Below are 24,041 nucleotides of genomic sequence, written 5' to 3' on the forward strand. Positions count from 1 at the left end.
TCGGTGATTGTGGAGGCCATGTAATCCAATGTAGCACTTCACCACTCTCTTTGGTTAAATAGCCAATACACAGCCTGGAAGTGTGTTTAAGGTCATTGTCCTGTTGAGAAAGAAATGATAGTGGGACTAAACGCAAACCAGATGGGATGGCGTATCGCTGCAGAATGCTGTGGTAGCCATGCTGGTTAAGTTTGTCTTGAATTTTAAATAAATCACTGACAGTGTCACCAGCAAAGCACCCCCACACCATCACACCTCCTCCTCCATGCTTCACGGTGGGAACCACACATGCTGAGATCATCCGTTCACTTACTCTGCATCTCACAAAGACACAGCGGTTGGAACCAAAAATCTCAACAAATTTAGACTCATCGGACCAAAGAACAGATTTCCACCGGTCCAATGTCCATTGCTTGTGTTTCTTGGACAAAGCAAGTCTCTTCTTCTAATTGGTGTCCATTAGTAGTGGTTTCTTTGCAGCAATTTGACCATGAAGGCCTGATTCATGCCGTCTCCTCTGAACAGTTGATGTTGAGATGTGTTACTTGAACTCTGTGAAGCATTTATTTGGGCTGCAATCTGAGGTGCAGTTAACTCTAATGAACGTATCCTCTGCAGCAGAGGTAACTCTGGGTCTTCCTTTCCTGTGGCGGTCCTCATGAGAGCCAGTTTCGTCATAGCACTTGATGGTTTTTGCACGTGAAGAAACTTTCAAAGTTCTTGACATTTTCCAGATTGACTGACCTTAATTTCTTAAAGTAATGATGGACTGTCGTTTCTCTTTGCTTATTTGAGCTGTTCTTGCCATAATATGGACTTGGTCTTACCAAAATAGGGCTATCTTCTGTATACCACCCCTACCTTGTCACAACACAACTGATTGGCTCAAACACATTAAGAAGGAAAGAAATTCCACAAATGAACTTTTAACAAGGCACACCTATTAATCAAAATGCATTCCAGGTGACTACCTCATGAAGCTGGTTGAGAGAATGCCAAGAATGTGCAAAGCTGTCATCAAGGCAAAGGGTGGCTACTTTGAAGAATCTAAGATCTAAAATATATTCAGATTTATTTAACACTTTTTTTGGTTACTACGTGATTCCATATGTGTTTTTCATAGTTTTAATGTCTTCACTATTATTTTACAATGTAGAAAATAAAAACCCTTGAATGAGTTGGTGTCCAAAATATTGACTGGTACTGTACACCTTTAGCTACCTCAATTACCTTGTACCCTTGCATATCGAATCGGTACTGGTACCACTTGTATATAGCCAAGTTATTTACTCATTGTGTATATATTATTACGTGTTTAACTTTTCTATTATTTCTCCATTTCTTTCTCACTGCATTGTTGGGAAGGGCCTGTTAGAAAGCATTTCACTGTTAGTCCACACCTGTTGTTTACGAAGCATGTGACACAACACATTTGATTTTGAAACTCATCCTGGCACCATGTTCTGAACAAAATGATGCATCATGAATGAAACCAGGTTGAACTTGACTGGTTGTGAAAACAACACACTTGCAGTATGAGTGGATAAAAAAGGAAACCACAAAAAACAACTGATTAAATCAACATCTATCCAGTTTTAGTCGGCTTGATGAAGATTGCCATCTGACCAACATAGTACAAGGGTCAGCCTTCCACTCCCCACTGTCAGAGCAGTGACATGCTAACTGGCTAACTTCCACTCCCCACTGTCAGAGCAGTGACATGCTAACTGGCTAACTTCCACTCCCCACTGTCAGAGCAGTGACATGCTAACTGGCTAACTTCCACTCCCCACTGTCAGAGCAGTGACATGCTAACTGGCTAACTTCCACTCCCCACTGTCAGAGCAGTGACATGCTAACTGGCTAACTTCCACTCCCCACTGTCAGAGCAGTGACATGCTAACTGGCTAACTTCCACTCCCCACTGTCAGAGCAGTGACATGCTAACTGGCTAACTTCCACTCCCCACTGTCAGAGCAGTGACATGCTAACTGGCTAACTTCCACTCCCCACTGTCAGAGCAGTGACATGCTAACTGGCTAACTTCCACTCCCCACTGTCAGAGCAGTGACATGCTAACTGGCTAACTTCCACTCCCCACTGTCAGAGCAGTGACATGCTAACTGGCTAACTTCCACTCCCCACTGTCAGAGCAGTGACATGCTAACTGGCCAATGACAAATCCTCTCCCTCTCTAACTAATACATCATCCCCCAACAAGACATCTAAAACACACGTGCCAGGCCAGGCTGGCCAAGCCCAGGGACCAGGGTGGGGAGTCACTAGCTACCGCTGATTTCACTGGCCGTGTGAGGACACACATAAGGCTCTCTCTACAGGGACTCAGTCATCTGACTGTCTTAAGATCGGAGTCGATGGCATCCGCCATGGCAATGTTTTGAGAGTATCTTAGTTCACACACACAGTGAAACTAACTATGTTACATTTGGCTCTATACTCCAGCATTTTGGATTGGAGATCAATAATTTCATATGAGGTGACAGTACAGAATGTCAACATTTATTTGAGGGTATTTTCATACATATCTGTTTTACCATTTAGAAAAGCAAGTGCTTTATGTATCTAGTCCACACATTTGAGGAAGTGAAGTATTTGGACAAAATTCACTGAGTGAATTAAAGTAGTCAAAAGTTTAGTATTTCGGTAAATATTCCTAGTACACAATGACTACATCAAGCTTTTGACTCTACAAACTCGGATTTATTTGCAGTTTGTTTTGGTTGTGTAGGTTTTGCTAAGTACGTAACTTTGTGTTGCATATTATGGGTGGTCAGGGTCAATGGGTTCCGGGTTCAACACCCTTCTTGGGGCAGGATAATAAAACAAGAAAAAATAGCTGTGAAATGTTTCTGGTGTATTTTTAAGGGAAAATACATCCAAAACTTTCCTGATAATTTGGTCAATTATCCCAACCACAACTGAAATACCAATAATTTCTGTATTACTTTTTTTTTTTTTTTTTAATTTAAATATTTTATTTTTGCATTTTCCAATTAACAACATTCAAGACAAACATGACAAGATATTAGACAACAATAGGACAAAGTGACAATAACAGATGAGCGTAACAAAGAAAGAAAAAATAAAACAAATTATAATTATATATACAGACATACAATAAAAAATAAAAATAATAATGAGACATTGGATCATAAGGTCACCTGCCGTAGGCTACATATTATACGTTACGTGTGAAACATTATATAAGGATAATCTAGAGGTTCATTCAATGTGATGTGGGGGGAGATTCTCCATATAGTCAATAAAAGGTTGCCAAGTTCTGTAAAATGTATTTAACTTATTCCTCAAGCGGTAAGTAATTTTCTCCAGTGGGATACAACTATTAACTTCTGATAGCCACATTGTAACTGGCAGGGGGGAATCCAATTTCCATTTCAAGGCGATACATTTCTTGGCAATCGCTAACAATATTTCTGTTAGCTTTATAGTATGGCTTTGCCTAAGATTGGTGTTAGTAAAGTTGCCCAGTAGACAGACCTCCGGGTCTAGAGGGAATGCAACCCCATGAATTGAGGATATGGTATCGCATACCCCCTGCCAGAAACTGTGTAGTTTTGAACACTGCCAAGTGGAATGGAGGAATGTTCCTTCATCTGAGCCACATCTAAAACATAGGGAGGAGATATCAGGGTTGAACTTGTGCAGTCTAGATGGGGTGATATAAAGCTGATGGAGGAAATTAAACTGAATCAGTCTGTATCTGGAGTTCAATGTGGATGTAACACCATCCCTGCATAGGTCACTCCATAGACCCTCATCGAGATCAATACCCAGATCTTTTTCCCATCTAAGTCGGGGTTTATCTAGCCCAGGCAGTGTTAGTCCTGACATAAGAGCATCGTAAACACGGGAAATGGTCTTGAACAGTGGTTGGTCTGCGTGGCAGAGTTGTTCAATAGGTGACATCTTAGGTAGGTTCCATTGTCCCTTGAGAGACACCCTAATAAAGTTTCGTAGTTGTAGGTAGCTAAAGAAGTCCCTTGTAGGCAAGTGGTATTTCTGTTTCAGCTGATCAAAAGACATAAGAACTCCCTCCTCGTAACAATGCTCCAGAAGGGTGATCCCCCTATCAGACCATGGTCTAAAGTTACTATTCTGGAAAAACATAGGAATCAATCTATTGTTCCATAAAGGGGTTTTAGGGGAAAGGAATCCCCCTCGTCCGAACAGCTCATGTAGTTTGCCCCATGCCAGGACAGAATGTATGATTAAAGGGTTGTCTGTGATGGTTTTTATAGATTTTCTGTCCCATTTGTAAAACAATTCTGCCCCAGTGTCATCATTTACCTCAAGCTTTTCAATGTTCAACCATGAGGGAGAGGGACCCTTGTCAAACCTCTGAACCAGAAACCTAGACTGTGCTGCCCAGTAGTACATTCTAAAGTTGGGGAGGTTTAAGCCCCCTTGACTGTAATCAAGGGTCAGTTTATCCAGGCCAACCCTAGGGGTTTTGCCGTGCCAGATAAACCGTCTGGTCATCTTGTCGAGAGAGGAAAAGAATGCTGCGGGAACAGGGATAGGGAGAGATTGAAACATATATAGAAATCTGGGCAGGACATTCATTTTAATTACATTGATTCTACCCAGTAGAGTGAGAGGTAAGTCCATCCATTTACAAAGGTCACCCTCCACCTTTTGCAACAAATTGGCCAGATTGAGTTTATAGAGGTTGTTCAGGTTACCATCCACCATTATGCCCAAATATGTGAAGCCCATAGGCGACCATCTAAAAGGAAACTTGTGCTTGATGGTATGATGGTCAAAGACAGACAACGGTAAGATTTCGCTTTTATCTAAATTGACCTTATATCCAGAGAAAGAACTATAACACTGTAGTAGGATCTGCAAGTGAGAGAGGGAGTGTTCTGGGTTTGTTAGAAATAAGATAAGGTCGTCCGCAAAGAGTGATAATTTATGGGTATGGGGGCCCACCTCAAAGCCATGTATGTCAGGGCACGTTCTAATAGCCTCAGCCAACGGTTCGATGGCGAGGGCAAAGAGGTGGGGGCTAATTGGGCAACCTTGTCTGTTCCCCCTATAGAGAGGGAAAGAGGAGGAAGTAATCCCGTTGGTAGCAATCCTAGCTTTAGGAGATTTGTAGAGTGATTTTATCAAATTTACAAACCCGGTACCTAAACCAAACTTTTCCAAGACGCGAAAGAGGTATGGCCATTCAACCCTATCAAAGGCCTTTTCAGCGTCGAGGGAGACTGCGACACTAGGTATTTTGTTTTTGTTAGCAAGGTGAATTATATCAAAGAACCTTCTGAGATTGTTGGAGGACAATCTATTAATTATGAAGCCAGTCTGGTCTGGGTTGACCAACAGGGGAAGACATAACTCCAGTCTCTTAGATAGCATCCTGGTGACCAGTTTACAATCTGTGTTAAGGAGAGAGATTGGTCTATATGAGGCGCACTTCAGTGGATTTTTCCCTTTCTTGTGGATTACAGTAATCACTGCTTGAGAGAAAGACTCTGGAAAGCAGTTGTCTTCCCTGGCTTTTTTAAGTACCTCCATAAGGTAGGGGACCAACAGCTCCCTAAATTCTTTATAGAACTCTGGAGGGAAGCCATCCTCCCCAGGAGATTTATTAGAAGGTAAGGATTTAATGGCCTCCAACAATTCAGGAACTGAGAAGTGTTCACTCAGGCGCTCGCTGTCTTCCCCTGACAGGCATGGGAGGTTGAGAGAGGAGAGAAAGGAGTCGATCTCTGATAGATCATCGCTTGATTGGGAAGTGTAGAGGTCTTCATAGTATTTCTTAAAAGTATTATTAATTTCAGTAGGGTCGAAAGATATCTCATTAGTGAGAGTTTCTATAGCATTAATTGTCCTCTTACTTTCCTCTGCTTTCAGTTGCCATGCCAATACTTTGTGTGCTTTCTCTCCAAGCTCGTAATAACGCTGTTTTGATTTAGTGATGGCCCTCTCAGCTTGATATGTGTTCAGAATATTATATTTCAGTTTTTTATTTACCAAAAGCCTGTATAGATCTTTAGTTGGGCCTCTTTGGTAGGTTTTCTCTAGCTCTGAGATTTCAGATTCAAGGGCACTCATTTCCGCACAGTGTTTTCTCTTCAGCCCTTTAGTATAGGAAATGATCTGTCCCCTCAGATAGGCCTTCAATGTGTCCCAAAGAATGAAACTGTCAGGAGCAGAGGGTTTGTTTGTCAATGTGAAAATATTGATCTGCTCTTTGATGAATGCACAAAATTCAGGTTGCTTTAGGAGTGTAGAATTTAGTCTCCATCTATATGCTCCATTTACCTTGGTAGGAATGGAGATTGATAATACCAGGGGAGAATGGTCACTAAGCAATCTGGGGAGATACTCGACATCTAACACTCTATGAAACAGTTGTGTCGACAGTAAAAAGTTATCTATGCGTGTGTGTGTCTTGTGTGGGTGTGAGTAAAAAGAGTAGTCCCTATCCTGTGGGTGCAACTGTCTCCAGATGTCTAGTAAATTGAGATCTTTCATGAATGACATGGTAAGCTTGCTTGCTTTGGTAAGAAGTGAGGGTTTATCAGAGGACCTATCAAGAACTGTATCTAAACAAAAATTAAAATCTCCTCCAACCAGTAACCATCCTGGTGGTGCTTGAGCGACCTGAAGAAAGACATTCTGAATAAACATATGGTCATCGAAGTTAGGAGCATAAATATTCAATAGGGTCCAAGACTCTGAAAACATATGCCCCTGCACCAAAACAAACCTGCCAGAGGGATCAGAGATGGTGTTGCTAACGCAGAAGGGGATGTGTCTACTTATCAAAATTGCAGTTCCTCTTGCTTTGGAGTTAAAAGAGGACGCAAAAACTTGTCCTACCCATTCCCTCTTCAATTTCTTGTGTTCACTGGCTGTAAGATGTGTTTCTTGTAAAAACACGATGTCAGCCTTTAATTTCTTAAGGTATGTATAGACTCTCTTCCTTTTAATCGGGCTGTTAAGACCTTTTACGTTGAATGTGACATATTTTAGTGGATTAAGCATAGTAGGGTTTCAAATATGTAACTGAATGGAAATCTATCATATGTAGATAGTTAGGAAATGTTTCAACATTGGTTTGAACACAGAAGTGACCTATGTGTCTCTTTAGGAAGGAAACAATAAACATAGAAAAAAGGGGAAAAAAATAAAGAATCCCACCCACCCCGATTGTTAGGCTAAAACCACAATCCCAACAATCAAACATGAATACACTTGTAGAGAAACATTGCTGCTCGCTTTCCATCTTGCTCTTACTAGCTAAACCTTGGCGTAAACTAAAACCTGCGAGCTCTCTAAATTGAAAACAAACGTTGTGAATAGACATTTATGGCTGAATATTTACTGCCCACGGTAAGGGCTGCTTGAGTCTCTTTTCGAAAGATTAACATAAATGAGGGGGAAAGCAGTGGGCCAAAGCCACTTATTTGCTTCGCCCAGTGATATGTACTAAACCAAAATATACTCTCCTGTAAATGTAATAGAACTCACCCCGGAAAGATACGGTTAGTTGAAAATGTACAAACCAATTATAGCGACCAGGAGGATATCAGCGGTTCAGTCCGGAAAAGAGAAAACAAACAAACTGCATCTTATCCCCCAAAGAGACCGTTCTGGCTCAGACGTTGCTCAGCTCTTTGAGAAAAGTGTACACTTCTCCCGGCGTGTTGAAGAGATGGCTTCGACCGTTGTACTGAACTTTCATCCGTGCAGGGTGGATGAGGTAGCCGATGATGTTCTTCTCCTTCAGTGCCTTGGCGGCAGGTCTGAACTGCTTGCGACGTCTTGCGAGATCCGCGCTCATATCCGGGAAAAGGCTGACCCTCTTGCCATCAATGGTTATGTCCCCTTTGGCTCTTGCGAGTTGCAGTACCTTCTCTCTCTCTTGGAAACGGAGGAACCTGACCAGGACGGCCCGTGGGGGCTCATCTGGCCGGGGTTTCGGCGCTGATGTTCTGTGGGCGCGTTCGATTTCCAGTGGCTTGGTGAAGTTGATTGTGCCTAGGACATCCGGGATCCATTGAGTGAAGAAACGGACCGGGTCACGGCCCTCGCTGTCCTCTTTCAATCCCACCACACGGATATTACTACGTCTGCTCTGGTTCTCCATCTGATCTACCTTGTTTTTGAGGTAGGCATTGTCCTTTTTTGCAGTTGTATCAAGACCTGGTCATGTCGAGCGATGGTGTCTTCAACTGTGCTAATGCGCAACTCTGCCTCCGTCGTTCTCAAAAGGAGATCATTCATGGAGGATTTCAGGTCGTCAATGGAAGAATGGAGTTCGGCCGTTTTCTTATCGATTTTCATAGAAAGACCTTTGTTACCATCCTGAATTTCCCGGAGGAGAGTAGCCAGCATGTCGGCAGGCTCGCAAGAGGCCGAGAGCAACAGTCTGGAACTGTCGTTTGAGTTATGAGGGCTAATGCTAATCTTGCTAGCGTTATCGTTATCTTGGGAGTCAACGACGTTTTGGTCGTCCTTCTTGTCTCTCTTTCGGCGGTCCATGGCTATTTGGGAAGGTAAGTACTAGACAATTTATCAGCCGATGTTAGAATATTGTTTCAACGTTGTTATTTAGGTAATAATAGAATAACTTTGAAGAGCCCGGTTTGTCAACGTCTGCTCAGCTCCGCGGCATCACGTGACTCCCGTATTACTTTAAACTGTTGGTCTAACTCTAACAATTAAGAAAGAAACCATGCTTTTACAAATTCTTGGTAGAACGACTGAGAAAGTCAGTTCTGGGGTTTGATTGAATGTTTGCTACGTTGCGTAACGGCTTGTACTGAATGACGCTTCCCCAAAACGTTCTTCAACTTTCTTGAACAGACATTAAGATAGTCCACATTTGCTCCGTTTGGTAGGTGTGCTGAGGTGCGCTGAGGTGCGGCTTGAAGCAATGAGTGACATATTTGAAGGGAACCCACAACAGAATCCCTCCCCGTTTTCAACCGGTCATTCAGAACACCCCCGTTTCCATTTCATTGAATGTTTTATTACGTTTTTTTTTGTACTGAGTGCAGCCCTGGTGACTTTTCTACTACAAAATTAATGAAAGTAAAATGGTGACACCTTTAAAATATAATTTCTCCTTGAAAAAATGTGCCTAACAAAATATTGGTCCATATTATCAGGCTGGTGTGTTATTTAGCAATAAGCATTATCACCTGTAGCCCAAATTATGCAGCATAGTGGCTATAATAGGCAGAAACATGGGGTTGCCCATATGTATTTGTACTAAGCATTAGCTAGATCAGGGCTTCCCAAACTTTTTCAGTCATGGCTCCCTTTCATCTTGGGTGAACATAATTTTGGCCTTCAAAATAGTTTTCTAAACATAAATAAGGAGGATAAGTTGCTGCTGCTGGTCAGAGTCTATGAGACAAGCAGGCTGCCTCTTACTGGGGAGAGAAAAAAACAGGCTTGTTTGAGCCTACTGCCTGAGGTTCAGAGAAACAACTTTTCTCTAATTCTGTAGCCTACTACAAACCAGTTGTTTCAAAGTTTATAATACTACCAAAGTTGTCTTTGAACTCTCAAAACTGAGCCCAATATAACCATCACCAATTATCACTGGCTTTGGAAAAATAACACTCACATGCGAGATGCTCGTCACTTCGCAATATAAACTTTTCCATTTGAAAAATAGAATTTTATATACAATTCTTATTCGTGTTTACATTTGTTTTATTTATTTAAATAATTTCCAATTCATTAAATTAATCACGGTACAGTGCCTTGAGAAAGTATTCACCCAGCCACTACAAAAATACAGGCTCCCTTCCTAACTCAGTTGCCGGAGAGGAAGGAAAGCGCTCAGGGATTTCACCATGAGGCCTGGTGATTTTAAAACCGTTACAGAGTTTCATGGCTGTGATAGGAGATAACTGTGGATGGGTCAACAACATTGTAATTACTCCACAATACTAACATAAATTAAAGAGTGAAAAGAAGGAAGTAACGTTCTTTGTGCCTCTACATTTCTCACTGAACCTTTTTCACAATTAATTCACGATTATCCATAATCATGGTAGTATCCACATGAATGTAGAAGTGTTTAGAAACATATTATATTCTTACTCACAATAAAAGTGACTCCAAAATGACAATACATTGGTCACCATTCAGTTTCTATTGAGCAAAGTTTAACCACAAACTATCAAAACAAACTACAAATGCATCCGAGTTTGTACAGTCACAAGCTTGATGTAGTCAATGAGTGCAAGGAATATGGGACCAAATACTAAACTTTTGACTACTTTAATACACTTTTAGTGAATTTGTCTAAATACGTGATTTCCTAAAATAGGGGGACTAGATACATGAAGTGCTTTCATTTCTAAACTGTAAAACAGATATTTATGAAAATACCCTCCAATAAAAGGTGACATTCTGTACTGTTGCCTTATATGAAACATCTGATCTCAAATCCAAAATGGTGGAGTATAGAGACAAATTAAAAAAATGTAGCTTCACTATCCAAATACATATAGAGAGGAGTGTACCTGGCAATTGAACATGACCTAAAAGCATTCTGAAAATGTGATATGACCACAGGGAAAAAACTATGTTTATAAGATACTGGGAAAATACTGCAAATTACAGGTTGGATTGAACTGAGCCTTTTATCCCTTAGCAGTTCTGTAGTCTGAGGTGGTCTCTCTCATTTGAGGGGCGATGTTTAGAAAGCAGACTGATTGTGGAGCCTTCCAGGCTGTTTGCTTAGTGAATTAGTCACAGCCTAAACAGGTCCTCTCAGGTTTGAGACATGTGTGTGTGTGTGTGTGTGTGTGTGTGTGTGTGTGTGTGTGTGTGTGTGTGTGTGTGTGTGTGTGTGTGTGTGTGTGTGTGTGTGTGTGTGTGTGTGTGTGTGTGTGTGTGTGTGTGGGGGGGGGGGGGGGGGGGTCAGAGGGGACAGCAGGAGACTGATCTTACCTGACAACACCTTTAACACAGTGAAACAGGATTTACAGTGTTCTATAGTTGAAGTCTATTTTCTAGTTGACTACTCTTTTCTTTGAGAAAGGGCTTGTTTTCGTGTGTGTGTGTGTGTGTGTGTGTGTGTGTGTACGTGCTTGTCAGAGGAGACACCAAGAGACTGATCTCATCTTTAACACAGTGAAACAGGATTTACAGTGTTCTATAGTTGAAGTCTATTTTCTAGTTGACTACTCTTTTCTCTGAGAAAGGGCTTGTTTCGTGTGTGTGTGTGTGTGTGTGTGTGTGTGTGTGTGTGTGTGTGTGTGTGTGTTTGCATGCGACTGGAAGTTGAAGAGAAACTATGGTGTTGTGAATCATGCAGGCAAGACAATCTTTGTGAGAATTTCAGTATCTCTACAAGTGAACTGTAGTACATAGAAGAGGAAATGAATAAAGTCTAAATGGAAGTAGTAGGGGAAAGTTGCTTTCTAAACGTCAGTCTTCTTACCTCTTTTCTGCATGTAGGTGAACAGGTCATCCAGGAATTCCTTTCTGTTGGGGTCACTGTCAAGCTCATACAGCTGAAGGTGAAAACCATTGAGTTCCAGTCAGTCTTATCTTTTGATACTTTTAAATAAAGCATTTAAGTCCAACATGCATTTGTATTTATTGAATTGCTTCTAATCAATTGGCTAACTAAAGGAAAGCAGGAAGTATCATCAAGCAATCACTACTAATAAATAGTAAGGGTTCATTATATAAAATCTGACCTGTGACCTTCTCTATGAGATTAATAACATTCTTTCTTTACTGCTAGATAGGTATTTGATGACCTGTTAGAGCTGTGTTCTGAGTGCTAACCAAAGCCTGGTTCAGCCATAATGTGCTCCAGACCATATACGTACGTACCTTAGCAAAGTCTCTGGAGGCCTCTCCTCTTCCTCCTCTTCCACTGTCATTCTCATCTGCCCAAGCACCACTCCCATTCTGCGGAGAGATGGCGCAGAGAATTAACATCCAGCACACACAAACATACACACGCTTAGGGCTGTGGCGGTCACAAAATTTTGTCCACCGGTTTTTTTCATGCAAATGACTGCCAGTGTCACAGTAATTGACAAAAAAACAAAAACAAAACAGGTTTAGCATTTCAAAGACTGCACGCATACAAGCCGCTGATGCGCGCCTTTGGAACGTCTACATTGAAAAAAAGGATAATAAATCCATTTAACTCTTTAGAACCCATAGTGGCTGTCAACGACCTTTCTTTAAATTACTATAGCGCCCGCGAAGTGCCTTTCTTTCTACAAAAATATCTGTTTCTCGCTGGCTAGCCTGTTAGGGAAGAAAAGTTGTGTGTGTCTGTAAATTTGGGCAGCGCACGCAAAGTGTCAACCTTGTGCTTTGCTTGCGACGCCGTCAGTTGGTCGTCTCACTCCCTCCCTACAAAGACAACCAGCTAACTAAGCCCATAGAAATATATTAAGAAGTGCCTTAAACCTGTTAGGCTAAATTGCAGAAGATCATCTTTGCAATCTTTTACTTTCAACATTATAAATAAATAAACAATAGTTGAAGTGTTGTATCTGTAAACCGTTGTGCCACATACAATTGAGGTCAGAATTTTACATACACTTTGGTTGGAGTCATTAAAACATTTTTCAACCCCTCCACAAATTTCTTGTTAACAAACTATAGTCTTGGCAAGTCGGTTAGGACATCTACTTTGTGCATAACACAAGTAATTTTTCTAACAGTTGTTTACAGACAGATTATTTCGCTTATAATTGACTGTGTCACAATTCCAGTGGGTCAGAAGTTTACATACACTAAGTTGACTGTGCCTTTATACAGCTTGGAAATTCCAGAAAATGATGTCATGGCTTTAGAAGCTTATGATAGGCTAATTGACATCATTTGAGTCAATTGGAGGTGTACCTGTGGATGTATTTCAAGGCCTACCATCAAACGCAGTGCCTCCTTGCTTGACATCATGGGAAAATCAAAAGAAATCAGCCAAGATCTCAGAAAACAAATTGTTGACCTCCACAAGTCTGGTTCATCCTTGGGAGCAATTTCCAAATGCCTGAAGATACCCCGTTCATCTGTAAAAACAATAGTACGCAAGAATAAACACCATGGCACCACACAGCCGTCATACTGCTCAGGAAGGAGACGCGTTCTGTCTCCTAGAGATGAACGTACTTTGGTGTGAAAAGTGCAAATCAATCCCAGAACAGCAGCAAAGGACTTTGTGAAGACGCTGGAGGAAACAGGTACAAAAGTATCTATATCCACAGTAAAACGAGTCCTATATCGACATAACCTGAAAGGCCGCTCAGCAAGGAAAAAGCCACCGCTCCAAAACCACCATAAAAAAAGCCAGACTACGGTTTGCAAATGCACATGGGGACAAAGATCGTACGTTTTGGAGAAATGGCCTCTGGTCTGATGAAACAAAAATAGAACTGTTTGGCCATAATGACCATCGTTATGTTTGGAAGAAAAGGGGGGGGGGGGCTTGCAAGCCAAAGAACACCATCCCAACCGTGAAGCATGGGGGTGGCAGCATCATGTTGTGGGGGTGTTTTTCTGCAGGAGGGACTGGTGCACTTCACAAAATAGATGGCTTCATGAAGAAGGAAAATGTGGATACATTATGTGAATATATTGAAGCAACATCTAAAGACATCCGTCAGGAAGCTAAAGGTTGGTCGCAAATGGGTCTTCCAAATGGACAATGACCCCAAGCATATTTCCAAAGTTGTGGAAAAATGACTTAAAGACAACAAAGTCAAGGTATTGGAGTGGCCATCACAAACCTCTGACCTCAATGCTATAGAAAATTTGTGGGAAGAACAAAAATATAGTGTGTGCGAGCAAGGAGGCCTACAAACCTGACTCAGGTACACCAGCTCTGTCAGGAGGAATGGGCCAAAATTCACCCAACTTATTGTGGGAAGCTTGTGGAAGGCTACCCGAAACGTCTGACACAAGTTAAACAATTTAAAGGCAACGCTACCAAATACTAATTGAGTGTAACAGTATAACTTTAGTCCGTCCCCTCGCCCTGACCCGGGCGCGAACCAGGGACCCTCTGCACACATCAACAACAGTCACCCACGAAGCATCGTTACCCATCGCTCCACAAAGGCCGCGGCCCTTGCAGAGCAAGGGGAACCACTACTTCAAGGTCTCAAAGCGAGTGACGTAACCGATTGAAACGCTATTAGTGCGCACCACCGCTAACTAGCTAGCCATTTCACGTCCGTTACATATGTAAACTTCTGATCCACTGGGAATGTGATGAAAGAAAGAAAAGCTGAAATAAATCATCCTCTCTACTATTATTCTGACATTTCACATTCTTAGAATAAAGTGGTGATCCTAACTGACCTAAAAAAGGGAATTTTTACTAGGATTAAATGTCAGGAATTATGAAAAACTGAGTTTAAATGTATTTGGCGAAGGTGTATGTAAACTTCTGACTTCAGCTGTACTTTGACTTCTTACCATCTATGAAAAGTAATCTGACCATGGGTCTTGAAGTGCCCTATATAGTCTTTATTGTTATAACCTGACCTATCTATAAACATATTCATCAACGTCTTTGTGTACTCATATTCATGAACATCTCTGTACTCCTATCTGCTTATCTATCAGCCTGACATACAGTTCCAGTCTAAAGTTTGGACACACCTACTCATTCAAACCTACTCATTTTTATTATATATATTTTTTAAACTATTTCTACATTGTAGATTAAGAGTGAAGCCATTAAAACTATGAAATAACACATATGGAATCATGTAGTAACCAAAAGAAGTGTTAAACAAATCCATATATATTTAATAATTATTTTATATTTCAGATTCTTCAAATAGCCATTCTTCAAGAAGCCTTGATGACAGCTTATAAATACAATTTTAAATATATATTGGTTTAAAAAGAATGTTGGTTACTACATGATTCCATATGTGTTATTTCAAAGTTTTGATGTCTTCACTATTATTCTACAATGTAGAAAATAGTAAAAAATTAAGAAAAACCTTGCAATGAGTAGGTGTGTCCAAAACTTTTGACTGGTACTGTACATATGCACACCATGAACTGAGAAACAATCTGGCCACTAAGGGCTTCATAAAATAATTTTGATTGATTTAAAGTGCTGTACAGCATCATGATGATACTGCTCACGGTGTGAGTGTGTGTAAGTAAAATAGGAAGCATGTAACTACCACACAATTTATTATGGAAACCCCTAAGAGGTGATTATTAGGAAGAGAGTATGTGTATGGTTGAGAAAAAGTGAGGAAGGAAGAGAGAGACAGTGTGAGAGGGAGAGAGATTATGTTCCTGACCACAATTGTTTCCTATTAGTTGCTTCCCTCCCTCCAGGTCAGTGAAAGTGAGGGAAGTGATGTGGAGAGTCAGGGCTCTGCAGCAGAAGGCGGGGAGGAAGAGGAGTTAGAGATGATTGGAGAGATACAGATGTGGAGTGAGGAGGAAGAGGAGAGTGATGAGGGAGAAAGGTGAGGAGAGTGATGAGGGAGGAAGGTGAGGAGAGTGATGAGGGAGGGAGAGTGATGACAGAGGGAGAGAGAGGAGAGTGATGAGGGAGGGAGAGAGAGGAGAGTGATGAGGGAAGGCAGAGGAGAGGGAATGTAGAGGAATATGGAGAAGAGGAAGCAGAGGGAGAGCACACCCGAGAGGGGAGCCTACATTTCCATGGAGTGTTTCTGCCCCAAGTCCGACCATTCACCCTTGTACCACACCCCCAGGGCCTAAAGTGACAGTGGCTGGGGGTTTTGAGTTGTAGGAGACTGTTTGTTTTTCTTCACATCTGCTGTTTAACACCAACCTGTCTGCCACCACATCCAATTCACTGAATTGTTGTCAAAGTAGACTACTATTTCTACATTTTGTGTCAGGCCTAGTCTGTACTAAATCTTATTGAGAGGGGGTTACCTACATTTTGAAATAGTCTCCGAATAGTTGTTTGTATTTTTACAGAAGAAAGAATCATAGTCAATCAAATAGCTTACTTTGTGTGTATTTTGAAATACTTTCTGAATATTGTTCTCTGGTCACATTTCTGATTATTTTTAAAATATTTATATGTAAATAATATTTATAAGTATAATATTATACTTGGTACATTTAGTGAGTAACGTAGTGTTTTGAGTGTTTTTTTGATAGTGATTGTAGACAAAAATGAGTGTTATTCCTACTGACATGAATGTGATCTTTAAAACTAAGTTAACTTCTAATTGTCATTTGTTCTTTGTTTTAGAGCTATTTATGTTTGAAATGTTTGAGAAAATGAGCTTTATCTTGAAAGTTCTCAGTAATCTCAGCAGCATTCTAGAATTCTATTGTGGTCTAAATGGTTATTATAAACTAGGTGGTTTATATTGTACACCTCAGATATAACAAAATATTTGTTTTTACTGCTTTAAATTACGTTGGTAACCAGTTTGTAATAGCAATAAGGCAGCTCGGGAGTTTGTGGCATATGGCCAATATGCCATGGCTAAGGGCTGTATCCAGGCACTCCACGTTGCATCGGGCTAAGAACAGCCCTTACTGGTGGTGTATTGGCCATATACCACACCCACTTGGGCCTTAATGCTTAAATATACACCCTCACAATAAACTCATTTTTTATTTTAGGCAGGTGCAAAGAAACATGATATGAAGAAAATGTATGTGGGTCTACTGTATGTTATCTGGCTATGCTCCATGCTATAGGCTAGTTCATTTTTTAATTTATTTAACCAGGTAGGCCAGTTGAGAACAAGTTCTCATTTACAACTGCGACCTGGCCAAGATAAAGCAAAGCAGTGAAACAAAAACAACACAGAGTTACACATAAACAAACGTACAGTCAATAGAAAAATTTTGCTGACAAGATATGCTTATAAGCCCCGTGCAATTATTTTATATGATTTTATTGTAAGAATAATATAACTGAACTTAGCTGAATAAAATAGAAAGGATATTTTTCACATTCCAGAGCGAGTGTGCATATTCAGTGGCAATGCGTAAAAGTGTTCCTTTGAAACAGGTCCTATACGCTAGATTTAGCATTATTTGGCAAATTTAGTTGTGAATGATTACAAACCTTACAATGTCTTAGAAATGAAAACATATTGCAAAAAAAATTATTGCACTCTGTTCCTTGCCTCAGGCTGCACACCATGTTCTCTCATCAAGCTACATGTTTCCACAACGAAACAAATTTAAACAAACTCGACAGCCCCTATCTCTGCTCGCTCGAGAAAGGAATGAGTAAGTGAGAGGATAAGAAGGAAATATTTTGTAGGTAAAAAGGTAATGTGTCATCAGCATATTCTTTAAGAAAATATAAAAATTCCCTATTACTAGGGATGCACGATATATCGGTGAACATATCGTAATCGGACGATATTAGCTAAAAATGCAAACATCGGTATCGGCCCGATGTCTAGTTTAACGCCAATGTTAAAAACCATATATTTTTTGACACGCAAACAAACAAACGGTGTTCCATAGAAATCCTGGTTGAGAATGAAACAACTGAACAAATGAGCAACGAAACAGCACAGCAAGTAAGTGAAAAAAATGTGTTTCGATTATGTTTTACTTGTAATGGGGACATACGTGAAAGCCAACAAAATATATTTTTGGTCAGTGTGGTGTGCATATGTGTAACCTTTATTTAACTAGGCAAGTCAGTTAAGAACAAATTCTGATTTACAATGACGGCCCGGATGACGCTGGGCCAATTGTGCGCCGCCCTATGGGACTCCCAATCACGGCCGGATGTGATACAGCCTGGATTCGAACCAGGGACTGTTGTGACGCCTCTTGCACTGAGATGCAGTGCCTTAGACTGCTGCGTCCATGTGTGTGTGTTAACTATTTAACTGTACTATAATGCTTAAAAGGCTGCTAAAATGTTAAATATTGGTTATCGGTATTGTTTTTTTTGGCAAGAAAAATATTGTATATCGGTATTGGCCAAAAATGTAATATCAGTGCATCACTACCTATTACCAGGCTATTTAAAATAAAATACAAATTCACTATAATTGTAGGCAAACTCCGTAAGCCGCCCTGCACAACTCAGTGAACCAACAGCATCGCCTAGGCGTATACGTTCTCTCCCAGACTCATAGACATAAAGTTTGGAGTGTTTCATAAGGTAACTAGTCCATCCAGTAGGCTATGCATAATAATACAGTCCACACTTAAAGGCATTTACTAAAATTTGTTAAAATTTTGGAGCATAGGATAGACCAATTATGTACCAAAGACATCTTAAATCTTTTTATTTTTAATGTTTTTCTTCCGTGGGTAATATACAGTGATGTGATTTTGGATTGCATTTGCATTGATGTCAGAGTGATTAGAGGGACAATAGAGCCCTGAGTACCATCCATTAGCACCTGATGGTTGTTAGCGAGTTAGGTACTACCAATACATGTCAAGAGTGCATAAGAGGAGATTACCGTGACTCAACGGTCACGTGGAATTTGACTGCGGTCATGACTCATGACTGCCAGTGTGGCGGTAATACGGTCACCGCGACAGCCCTACAAACACTCACAAAGCATTTCTTTGGAATCTGTGAGTGAAGCCTGAGGAGTTGTGTTCCTCAGAAGCTCCTGTGCCCTTCCCCCATTAGCTAACATCTCAATTTCACCTAAACCATCTACATCTGGGCCCGGACCCAGACCTGCCCCCACCAGGCCTTCCAACCCAGCTGGATACCTTGGGCCCCCACCATCCCTCAACCCAAAAGCAGCTGCAGCAGGCGGCCAGGTTAATGGGGTGTAGCAGGGCTGACAGACAGGCTGGTCAGTAGCCCTCACCAGAGGCGGATTGGTCATAAGGGGGGGGGGGGGGGGGGGGGGGGTCACTCAGTGGCCCCACAGGACGGAAGATAAAGGAACATAGGGGTAGAAGGTAAAACAGGATGTGCAGAACAGGAATTTCTCCTTTAAGACAAACCCAATAAAAGTATCAGGAATCAAAACAAGATCCGGACAGGAGAGAAAAGAGAGGGGCTGTTAATAGCCCCAAGCCCATTGGTCAGTACGGAAGAAAACTCCTGAAAACGAGAGGCAGGAGGCCAAAGGTTGTCAAGGCCCCAGAGAGTAAGTTATTTTCACCCGCTCACTCACTTGGCATGTGAACATCTATATCTTAATGGTTGCCAATGGTCATGCAGTCTAAATAGATATTGATATCAGCTTAAAACACAGATAGATTTCAATCCAGTTCTGATCCAAATATCCCTATTCGTGTTTCTAAGTAACTGGTCAAACAAATATCTTTTTACAATAAAAATCTTGCATAGTTTTCCTTATCAAACACTTTAGGTGTAAATTTCCACGAAGGGCTCAGACACACCAATAGCATTGGCTGGTTGAGTACTTTGCACCTCTGAACAGAGCGACGTCTGTGATTTGCACACCAATTTAACATGTAGAATCTGTGAAAATGTCAGCAGTCAGACACCCACCAACGGGTGGTCCATAAAACACAGAGCGCTTAACAATCGGCAGATGAATACTAGACCCACATTCGGTGCAATGTGTGCGAGCCTTAAGTAACAAAGATTACAACAGGACCATCAAGAAAGTACACATGCAAAATAGTACATTTATACATCTTTATTGACCCCCCTTGCACACTATTTGGTTGCTTTTGTTCAAGTTGGACCATTAGAAATGATAACATAAGATAATTCATATTACGACCATGCAGAATCCTACATACTGTATTTACTTTTTCATTCAAAATGTTGCGATCTCATAAACAACATTGTTGTTATCTTTTCCATGGCCCAGAGGTCATTGTGATGTAAAAAGCCATAAACCTATATCTGTCACACTCAATCATTTCACTAGTCTGGCTAACACGGAACTCTCAAAGTCCTTCTGACTTCAGAGTCTGGAATGGCTCTTTGATGTTATCGGCACAATGCTTTGATAAAGAAGGGGGCTGTGCTTTTTACTGGTTGTCTCTCCTCTGTCTTTCTCACTCAAACACCCAGACGCACAGACCCCCGAGAGCCGCCCCCTTCCATTACAACGGCTGGATTTTCAAATCCAAACAGAGCGAGGTCTCAACCCGAGGGAAAAAATAAACATTTGAGAGAACCAAATCTGAATGTGTGAGTGACTCATCACTGAACATCTAACTACCAGTAGCCCCCTCCCTTTCCAAAGGGTGAATATATAATATGATAACTATTGACAGTGAGCAGTGACAGTTGGGTTATCGGCTGCCATTTGTTAGAGTACACACGTGCACACATCTCCCCAAGGGACACTCTGTGCTGCACTGGGCTGTGAGAGCAGGGGTCAAGGTGTGTGTGACATCACAGGCAACAAAGGTCTGTGTGATAGAATGTCACAGCTAAATGACAGACTTCCAGGGTCTGGGCCAGCACACCTGTCCACTGACCCACGTCTGTCTAGGGTACTGCATACCTGTCTGGCCGACTGTCTGCTCCAGGGGCCATAGGATTTCCCCTTCCCTCGACTTCCCCTCCTAATGGACAGCTAATGGGTATACAGGCCTGTAAATTCCTCAGTCTATATTGTGTCTGTATATTGTCTATTGCTAGCAGCACCACTTCACCAAGTCAAATTCTGGATGAAGGTTATTGTGCTCCGGGCCTACAAACACACCTGACTCAGGAAACTATTCAAAACTATTAGTTTAAATCAGATTGAGGCTGGAACAAAACCCTACATAAGGGCAGCTTTCCAGGAGTAGGGTTGGTCACCCCAGTTGTAGGGCTTTATCCCAAATAGACATCAAATACGGGCCAAACAAAAGGAACCTCCTACTCTTGGGCAGACATGTTGGCTCTTGTAGGGAAATGGTCAGCCCAGGAATGTTAAAACTATGTTGTTAGTGTGGAGCACAGCCTTTTGGACCACTTTGTATAAATTGCCCATCTCTGCCCCTTCATCAACAAGTACACACTCCACCCCAAGTTCCACATTTATCATGAGGCTCCCACATCCTAAAAACATCTAACATACTACTACCTCTGATGGGGTCTGGTGTATGTGTGGGTGCATGCGCATGTATGAGACATGAGTGTGTGTTGCCGAGGCTGACAACTTTTTTCTCTTTCCCTCTCCCTCTCTAGTCTTCCAGCGTAATGCTGTTAGCAGGTTTACTGGCCAGGCGGTGGGAGGGATAATCACATTATGGCCATACGTGTCTGACTGGCCCAGCACCAAATAAGGGATGAGAATCATCCAGATGACCATCCATGTGTTAGTGAGTCACCAGGAGGGAACAAACAAGCAGTCTGTCTGCCACAGCTAGAACTACATCTCAGAGAGGTGACAAAAGAGCACTACGCCCGGGGACGATTACACACCAATAAACAAATATATATATACACACTCACACATACATATAATACACATACATACATAAGGACACTTGATGAGCAGCTCAAAGAGCCACACTTATGTTGAGATGGAGGAACCATGCCAGAAATGCAAATCATTTGAAAAAGGTCATTTTCCGGCAAAACAAATGCAGTGTGTTTTATTTTGAGTGGTAAACATAATACTTGAAATGGACTTGACTGTAAATGGATAATACATCTCCGGGAAATAAGCATTGTGTATTGCAGTGTGTATTGTGTTTATATTCTTTACATATGCTTCTATCAACATCTCACACACACAAACAGGTTTACAATCGCTCCTCCTAGTTGAATGTCGACACATACCTGAGGGGGAACACAAAACAGCCATTAAAAAACAAATGTTTGGAGTCACGCCTCCATTTTGGTGGAGGAAGCCAGGCGAGCTGGAACAGGAAGGGTTAATGGCAGGCGCTGGGCAGCTTTAAAGGGGGGAGGGGACAGAATTGATTGCTCAGGATGTTGACAGCAGTTCTCCAATTTGATAAGCAGCTGTTATTAGATGAAGAGGCTAGTTTGCAATAAAAGCACTTTGTGATTTTCCTTCATTTCTCCAGAGGGGCTTCGAGGGACAGAGCTAGTTCACAAAGTGACGTGGTGTGGCTCTGAGGTGTGGTGCTTACAAGGGGAAATACATGAAAAAGAGAAACCTTGGCTCTGGGCAAATCCTCTCTACAGCAAAACTACACAAGCACACTAAAGCAGGTCAACCTGCAGCACATACAGCAAGAGAACATCCTATTGAACTAGGTCATTGTCATGTTGTAGATAACTTAGCAGATAACACTGAACATGCTTGTGGGACGGGATGGGGCGCAGGGAAGATCATTTTCTCATTGGTTGGTTTAAACGTGTGTCTGGCTGGGTGGCTTGCAGTTCTGGATCCCAGAGTCGTATGCTCGTATGGAGCTAGGCAAGGGTTAATCAACGAAGGCACGCGTGTCGATGACATATCAGAGTCGTATTTAACCGGAGGCAGGCCGGAGCTGCTGCAGCCCCCTAACCCCTCCACTCCACTCCACTGGACCTAGATGCCACAGTCCCTCCTACAGCTTCATGCTACAGGCCCTGGCTCTTTCCCCGGGGGCCTGGCCAGCGATCGAACTGAAGCACGATCAATAGCTCTGGATGTGCAAACATGGTGAACTTCCCAACCCCCTCCGGACACAATCTCACAGCACGGGTCAATACTCATCATCCTCATACTACTGCTATGACCAGGGAAATTGAGATTGGGGAAAATATCAGTGCGACGACTGATGTGACTTCAACCAATCACCTTGAGCAAGAGCCTCAAGTTTGGGACTGGGGGATTTCCATTGGAAAAACTCCTGTTCCCTATCTGGCTGAATTAATAATAAAACCCATAATCACCTACAAGCTGGAGCAAAGAGCCACAACCATCCTTTGCAAAAAACACAAACACACAAATCAAAACCAAATCAAATTTTATTAGGTTACATGTGCTGAATACAACACGATCTTACAGTGAAATGCTTACTTACAAGCCCCTAACCAACACTGCAGTTTAAAAAAAAATACAGATAAGAAGAACAAATAAAAGTAACAAGAGATTAAAGAGCAGCAGTAAAACAACAATAGCAAGACTATATACAGGGGGGATACTGGTACAGTGTCAATGTGTGGGGCAGCGGTTAGTTGAGGTAGTATGTACATGTAGAGTTAAGGTGACTATGCATAAATGATAACAACAGAGAGTAGCAGTGGTGTAAAGGGGAGGGGAGGAGGGGAGCAATGCAAATAGTCTGGGTAGCCATTTGATTAGGTGTTCAAACAATACCGCTGTGGTAACCGCAGGTTGTAAATCATGTCTAGAGAAATGCCATTGTACTCCCAGCTTGACCTAGTCAACAATGGCAGGCAGACTTTACTAAAATACAGCAACAGTTCACATCCCACTGTAAATCTACAGACAGTCATGGGATCTCACAATACTGGGGGAGCAGTGCAGTCACCATCTCACAGCCTTGTCTAGGTCACACTCCCCTTACTAATCTTTTTCCCTAAAATGACTAGCTGTCAAACTGGAAGATTGAGGGAAATCTCCAAAACAGACATGGGAAGGGGAGGTAATTGAATCATATTCAAGGTTGTCTCTGGGCTAAGCATACCACAAGACTTGTGAGACAGTTCTGGAACCCAGCCAAACACTGGAGATAAATGACAAGAAACATGCAAATGTGCATCTCCATACAGTGAACTCTATACACCATAATTATAGAATTATGCTAAAAGTCTGGTTCTTTCTATGGGGTCCAAAGACCCTGTGCTAAAATAAACATGCTGTGGTTACATTTTCCTTATGTTGCGTCTCACATTAACAGTAAATGCCTATAAAATAAAGTTATCAAAATGAAATTACAGCTAGTCAAACAGAATGTTTCCCAGTCTTTCTATAATTTAACTTGGTTCCACCACATTGTGAAAAATGAAATAAAACTTCAATTATTTGCTTTGTACATTACTCAATTACTGGTTGGGAAGTGAAGCCTTGGATTAAAGCAGATTATGTGTACAGTAAGTACCTTCTGTGTTACTGAACTCGTACTGCGTTGTCACTCTCCTTGGTATTCCCTACAGCTGCAAATCCCCTTCCCTATGTTGGACAGTGATACTGCTCTCT

At 41.6% G+C, this 24,041-nt stretch overlaps 1 protein-coding gene across 3 annotated transcripts in view; it reads right to left on the reverse strand.

The window, feature by feature from the left end:
* The window catches only part of LOC129834477 (AT-rich interactive domain-containing protein 3B-like), a 65,025-nt gene that overhangs the window by 21,561 nt on the left and 19,423 nt on the right, over window positions 1-24,041 (reverse strand). For all 3 annotated transcript variants that reach the window (XM_055899496.1, XM_055899497.1, XM_055899495.1), the window contains exons 3-4: window positions 11,863-11,940; window positions 11,462-11,534 (exon numbers count right to left, since the gene is read on the reverse strand). In XM_055899496.1, the coding sequence (XP_055755471.1) occupies window positions 11,462-11,534; window positions 11,863-11,940 (151 nt within the window). The remainder of the gene's footprint in view (window positions 1-11,461; window positions 11,535-11,862; window positions 11,941-24,041) is intronic.

This window comes from Salvelinus fontinalis, chromosome 35 (genome assembly GCF_029448725.1).
Source record: "Salvelinus fontinalis isolate EN_2023a chromosome 35, ASM2944872v1, whole genome shotgun sequence".
Classification (NCBI taxonomy): domain Eukaryota; kingdom Metazoa; phylum Chordata; class Actinopteri; order Salmoniformes; family Salmonidae; genus Salvelinus; species Salvelinus fontinalis.